Source organism: Phaethon lepturus, unplaced genomic scaffold (genome assembly GCF_000687285.1).
Source record: "Phaethon lepturus isolate BGI_N335 unplaced genomic scaffold, ASM68728v1 scaffold20131, whole genome shotgun sequence".
In the NCBI taxonomy this organism is placed as follows: domain Eukaryota; kingdom Metazoa; phylum Chordata; class Aves; order Phaethontiformes; family Phaethontidae; genus Phaethon; species Phaethon lepturus.
Window position 1 is genome coordinate 28,736 of NW_010520074.1, and position 6,715 is coordinate 35,450.

Here is a 6,715-nt window from a genome sequence, read left to right on the forward strand (position 1 = left end):
TCCCCGGCCATCCCTGCTACTTCATCCACTGTCTCTTTATAATAACCAGACACCCTTTACACTGCAGCTTAAATCACCAGTTGTTATATTTACACATAGATTTTTACCATCTTGTCTTTCCTTTAAAGGGAAGGTGTTAGCACTTTACATGGCATTGTGTGTTATATAGGGTTAACTTTAAGCATACAGCTGTTAAGCTTGGTTATTAGGCAGGTATGAACTACACGCTGCAGGCAGCATGCTCTTTCACCAGCATTTCTTGCTGCTGGGATACCCACACTAGTTCTTTCCACATTTTACTAGTCTTTTCTATCAGATGAAAACATTCCCACACTCCAATGCAAATTCTGCTGGCTTTTTTTTTTTTTTTTTTTTTTTTTTTTTTTTTTTAACTTTTCCCCACCCTTTCTTTTGGAGACAAGTTAACATTTCAACTGGGGTGGGACATCCAGATAATTTGGTTTCCCAAATCACTGGGGAGGTCACCATGACCGAACGCCGCTATGTGACCATTCCCCACACCCGCATTTGGGACCAGCCAGGCACCTGTTCTGTCTCTTCCTTGCTACTCTTTTTCCAGTAAGGTGGTCTCACCAGGATCCTGCTGTTTGCTCCAACTGTAATGCACCATTTTACCACCTACCTTGGAGGCAGCAACCTGCTCCACCCTGCACTTGCTGACAGGTAGTGCTCTGACCGTCCTCGTTCCTGGAGGAGAAAGAGTGAGAGGTTGGGACTGTCCCAGACCTGTCAGTACACACAAAGAAGAGCACATCCAGAGTGTTACTTATGTAAAAGTTTTATTGGAAATTCTTTGAATATTTGAAGTACATCGGAGACTATTTCCAAAACAATACAATTTAGGAGCCTTCCCCCTCACCCAAACTATCTGTAAATCAGCAGCTACATACATACTGTCCTTAATTGAGCAGACAGCTGCTAAAATAAACAGCCTTCATAACACAATCTGTGGCAGGCCACAGCAGCAGCTAGATCTTTCCTGAAGCAGAGCATTCATGCAGTGGTCGGGGAACTTGGAGCCTAGATGTAGCAACTATGTGTTGAAACTGAGGAATGCCCAAAAAAGAGGCACATAACTCAGCCCTAGAGAGAATCTCCTTATTGCTATGGCCATCCAGCTCAACACTAGCAGCTTATATAGGCAAATTTCCAGCCTTTTGAAGTGAAGAAAAAAAAAAAGTGCCACGCTGACGTTCTGCCTTTGTGAGATGTGGGAGCTGTAGCCATGTTAGGAACTGCATCAACAAATGAGCACAAGTATTTGGCTCAGGGGACCTTCTGGACAGGATTAGCAAGAACAGCATGCTTTCTGCCAACTCCATAGCTTGTCAGTGTGAGGCGAGGACAGCAGTAGCACTGGCTAGATGAAGTTCAACCTAGTCTATTCTCCATTAATTCAGTGTGAACAAGCACTTTACCCCATCTCTGCTGCTTTGCAGCCCAGATGGTGTCAAGCTCCCAAGCACAGCCTGTACCTTAAGAGAAGGGTGACAGCAACCACCCGTCCATGAGCTACTTCCTACAAGGTGGAGAGACCAACTTTCTGAGCAGAGGTGAGAGCCAGTTGATCCATTAATTCCTGCACCCTCCTGCAACCTGTTCCACCTGTAAAACAAGGTGGCTCTGGCTGTGGGGATCAACAGTTTGTTAAAGCCCATGAAACACAAGCCCTCTTGTGAGCTGGTTATCTTGGAAACTTTCTTAAATGTTTGTGCATCTTATTTTGCAAGGACTAGGCAATTTCTGTGTGAGGTTGCTGAAAAGTTGAATTGGCTGAGCAAGCTAAAAAGGTTCTGGTAGGTGCCTTTCCTTCAACAGAGCTCTTACCTAGAGTTTTAGAGCTCACGTGGCCTCCCACTGAACGTATCACTCAACAAAAAAGCTGGTAAAGTCCAAAGCATTGTGTTGCTCTGACTTTACAATAAGCTCTGTTCAGAACTTGGTTCCTTGCTCTAGCAGTGGCACAGAAATAGTGTTCTAGAGAGGAGGTGGGGTTCCCCCATTAGCTGCTAGCAATCTTTCAGTTAAGAATGCAGCAAAGTTGAAGAAGCCGCCACATTGCACTAACTAGAAGGCTGGTTACTCAGCCCCTCCAAGAAAATTTAGATGGTTCCTCAGCACTGAGGCAATACAACCCCACTTCTGGAGGACGAAAGAAAAAAAGTGTTTTACGACAGTGAGAGGTCGTGCAGTTGCTCACTCTAGTTATACATGGAAGGAGAGAGAACCACAAGAACCTACGTTATCCAAGTTTCTGTTTAGTGTCACTGTTTCTCCGCCTGTCCTTACATCAGGCAAAAGATGCACAACAGTCAAATCGACCACAGAGCACTGCCAGCCCATTGCACTGCTGATAGCCACATCATTACAAAAATAAAATTCCAGCTACTCAAAAGCCAGCTGATTAAAAAGTACCATAAGCTCCCAAAAAATGTGCTTCTTTAAAGAAGCTGCCTTCTGAATGGCTGAAGAACACTGCAAATTCATCCATGCCTATCAGAATACAGCTTTTTACCAAGTCCCTGCCACTCCACTACACCGATGTGTGCGTTTCATTCTACCCATGGGCCCTGACTGGATGTAATGGACACATCGTTCCCAGAACAGAGTATTATATTAGAATAATCAAGTCTGTCTTAGAAAATAAATATCTTGGATATTTTCCTGCAAAGAGAGACCAGTCTCACTGGCCAGGGTTCCATGGCACATCTGCTGTCTGCAGTGATCCAGGGCAGAATGACCTGCACTACTACATGAAAACAGAACATCTTTTAAATATAGGTTTCTTTAAAAGCAATAAATATTTCTTGATTCTTAAGATCATCTATTAACCATAAAGCAGGAAGGTTTGCAAGGGTTAGAGGAAAGAATCTTGGACTAAGACTCCTAGTTACATAACCCTAAAGAAATAGGATTCCTAGTATTTACAGTTAACATTTCAGAAGCAGAGGCTATGAATTCAGCATCATCACAGCTGCTACATGCAGGCTTGCCAACAGTCAACACTGGTAAACACGGCGTGGCCGAGTGTCAGTATACTCAGGAAGGAAATGCGGAAAGCGCTTCTGTAGTTTCATTCTAACAGAAGGCCTCACACAGAACAACTGCGTAGAGACCCAGTTCCTTAGAAGCAGGAAAACAAAGGTAACTTGTATTACACAGGTCCCAAAGCTGACGTCTCTCCCTGGGCTCCAGGCACTCACACCGAGGTCAGGATGAAATGCCCCCTTCTGTGGAATGGATGTCCTGGACTTAAAACTGCTGAATCTGCTGAACTCACAGACCCTGGAAATGAGCCAAAGCTTTCTATGCTCTAACAGGGTTGGAGACTGTAGGAAAAAAGTCTGTTAGCAAGAAGGTATGCCTAGGGAACTTACACCACAGGACCTCTGGAGGAAGCATATGACAACTTTTCACAAAGCCCCTCCACACAGAACAGAGACTGAGGAGAAAATAATTGGAGTTTGACTTCCTGTGTCCCTACTGAAGTCTTAGATTCAAAACTGACTGTGAGCAGGAAAAGCGATCCAGAGCTATGTGGTGGTGTACTTGAGGAAAATCAGCAGATGAGCTGCTACCTGCTGTTGAAGCGGGCAATCAAAGAAAGCTCACTTGATGGAAGGAAATGGTCAAAGTGAGACAAAAGGCAAAGCAGGGGCAATAGAGATATTTTTTGATGTCATTCCCCAGGATGCCTTGAGGAAGAAGAACTGCTGCAGCAGAACTGGAAAACAACTTCACTGCAAGGTTTCTACAAAGGCATCAAACTCTTTGACATTTTTCTCATGGACTGCCAGCTTCTCTGGTAACGAGTCCTGGAAGGATAAAGAAGGTTGCAAATCAGGGCTCATTCACAGCAGGTGAAAGGAAGCTTTAAACACACACTCCAAGATAAAAATTCTGTTTCTGGGTCACACAACCCCTCCCCCCTGTTCTGGGCTCCCCTTCCCACGTGCACAAAACCAGGAGGCCTCTGACAGCATCCAGCAAGTGACCGTGAGAAGGTCACTCTGCCCAGAGGGCATTTGTTCTTCAGGAACAATAGGTGCACTGGGGCCTTGCCTTGTGCAATTCCCACCACCAGCTGCAGCACAATAACCTGCTCATGTCACTGCCTTCATCAAGTCACTTGCAGTGCTTGACCTTTGGTATCCATTTTTCCCCACAGTATGTTACAATGCCTGCGAGCCCAATACAGCACTCGCCCAGACATGACTCTCACCAGCCACTCCAGGATTTTACCTCTGCTCAGGCTGCAAGATCAGGCCTAGTTTTGCCATTAAGTTTGACATGCCAGAGGTAGGACTAGTTTTGGAGGTTTCAATGACAGCCACAGCAAGCATGTGGCAGCAGCTTTCAGCTTGAAGATAAACACACCCATTTCAGAGGCTCAGGTGTGCCACAAATAAATTTGTATTTGTCTGGAACATACTAGTGAGGGACCTCCTTTGGGCAGGGTCTGTCTTCCAAGAAGTACAGGAAAGACATGGACCTGTTGGAGCTGGTCCAGAGAAGGCCTCAAAAATGCTCAGAGGGAAGGAACACCTCTCCTGTGAAGACAGGCTGAGAGAGTTGGGGTTGTTCAGCCTGGAGAAGAGAAGGCTCTGGGAAGACCTTATTGCAGCCTTCCAGTACTTAAAGGGGGCTTATAAGAAAGATGGGGATGGACTTTTTAGCAGGGCCTGTTGCAACAGGACAAGGGGTAATGGTTTTAAACTAAGAGGGTAGATTTAGACTAGGTAAAAGGAAGAATTTTTTCTCAATAAGAGTGGTGAACCACTGGCACAGGTTGCCTAGAGAGGTGGCAGATGCCTTATCCCTGGAAACATTCAAGGTCAGGTTGGATGGGGCTCTGAGCAACCTGGTCTAGTTGAAAATGTCCCTACTCATTGCAGGGGGGTTGTACTAGATGGCCTTTAAAGGTCCCTTCCAACCCAAATTATTCTATAATCCTATGAAGATATGACTTTTTTTCAAACTAGGAATAGGGAGAGCATTGTAAAGTACGTATGATTCCCACAAACAGAAATTTCAGGGTTTCATACCAAATCCTCTGCCATGGACTGTGCTCCAATGTCAATAGAGAGGCTGCTGAGTTGAGGGGGGTTCTGAAACTCACGGTAAAACGTCCCCAGGTCCATTGGAAGAATATCATCTTTTGAAAATGCTGGTTTCTAGAATCAAAGATACTGTTGTTAATTCCCATTCAGAGACATTGGCTTCCCTTTTGCCATAATCTCAAGTAAAGTCATTATCCGCTATCAGTAAACATCTTGGCATTACAACTGTTGCTGCAATAATGCAGATTAAATAGCTGAACAGCTAAGATCTTTGCTTGCCTGAGCTCTTGGAAAGAGCATTTCCTTGGAATCTGGCTCCTTCAGGCTTTAGAGAGAGGACACCAAGCCCAGGTGTTGGTAGGGAACTGAAAGAGTATTTAATTTGTAGCTGTTGGTTCTGGGTATCAGCATCTGTGTAGTTTTGGGACTGTCAAGCTCTAGTTTTGATACTGTGAATGATGGGTCTTTTCCACCCTCATTGAAAATTACTTTTACATCATTTGCCATTGTACCAGCACCTGAAGCCCATCTAAGATGCAGGTGTTATGTGAGAGCACTGATGAGGGCACTTACAAAATCAATCATAACGAAGTCATCATGGGTGTTCCCTGTGCTGCTGCCACTGGAGCCCTCTGAGTGTAAGCTGCCTTGTAGAGGAGATTCTGTTTCTGGGGAGTCAGGAGGATTGACCTGCCCAAGAAACCAAAGATGGTGAGTAATGATTTTATGATTGTGCCTGTGTGTTTTGACAGCATGGGGGCAGTTAGGATGTTGGACAATAAACATATGCTACAGCAGGGGCAAACACATATTGTTATTTACACATCTAAAGAGCCTAAGACTCAACATGGGAGGCTTCTTGAAACCAAACAAATTTGAATAACTAGTTCTTTGCTCAAAAAACAAAGTGTATTCAAGGTAGGGAATAGCATGGATGTTGCATAAGGGATGCTGAGAAGGCACATATTATACCTCTGGAAGAGGCTTACCATGGGGTCGTTATCTTCCAGCTCAACATTCTTGGGAGCAAACATGGCAAAAGGAATGTCTAAGTTGGCCATGGTCACCTGAGGAGATTCAGCAAACAGAATTTCACTAAGTTGCTCTGCTTACCCAGCACAGAAAATGATATTGAAAGTCTTTGTCAGGCCTGCTAAAAATTGTCCAATATCACGTTAGCAGTTAGGCAGGGGCTGACAACCTCATTTAAAAGGCATAAAATTAGGTCAGTACTCTGCTGACCTAATGTAGATACATACCCTGAGGTGGGATTGCTTATGTACATCTTGTATAATATAGGCAAGGATTAACAAACTGCTACAAATTCAAACAATTCTCCTTCATCCATCCAAAATACCTAGAAGAGCAGCCCTAGGAACTGGGCAGGTCTCTAAGCTGCCCTAGCTGAGCTTAAATACTTGCTTACTGGTCTACTGCATGTCCCTTCACGGAAGGAAGGCTTGCTACTAGCTTGCCCAGTTTATGAACCTGCAGTAGTGGCAGATCATTGTGAGACCCAAGCAGAGTATCAAGTCCTTCATTCCCAAATAGGGTGTTGGCAAAGTGCAAATTCGATGGCTGTCATATCCCAAAAGGATTTTCTGAAAAACAAGCCTATGATGTGATCTTGTAGG

The 6,715-nt window shown here is 44.5% G+C and overlaps 1 protein-coding gene across 3 annotated transcripts in view; it reads right to left on the reverse strand.

The window, feature by feature from the left end:
• Positions 1 to 3,311: 3,311 nt before the first annotated feature.
• ATG13 (autophagy related 13) overlaps positions 3,312 to 6,715 on the reverse strand; it is a 15,622-nt gene continuing 12,218 nt past the window's right edge. For all 3 annotated transcript variants that reach the window (XM_010297282.1, XM_010297280.1, XM_010297279.1), the window contains 4 exons: positions 6,071 to 6,148; positions 5,655 to 5,771; positions 5,067 to 5,195; positions 3,312 to 3,836 (listed from right to left, as the gene is read on the reverse strand). In XM_010297282.1, coding sequence (XP_010295584.1) covers positions 3,759 to 3,836; positions 5,067 to 5,195; positions 5,655 to 5,771; positions 6,071 to 6,148 — 402 coding nt within the window. In that variant the 3' untranslated portion in view covers positions 3,312 to 3,758. The remainder of the gene's footprint in view (positions 3,837 to 5,066; positions 5,196 to 5,654; positions 5,772 to 6,070; positions 6,149 to 6,715) is intronic.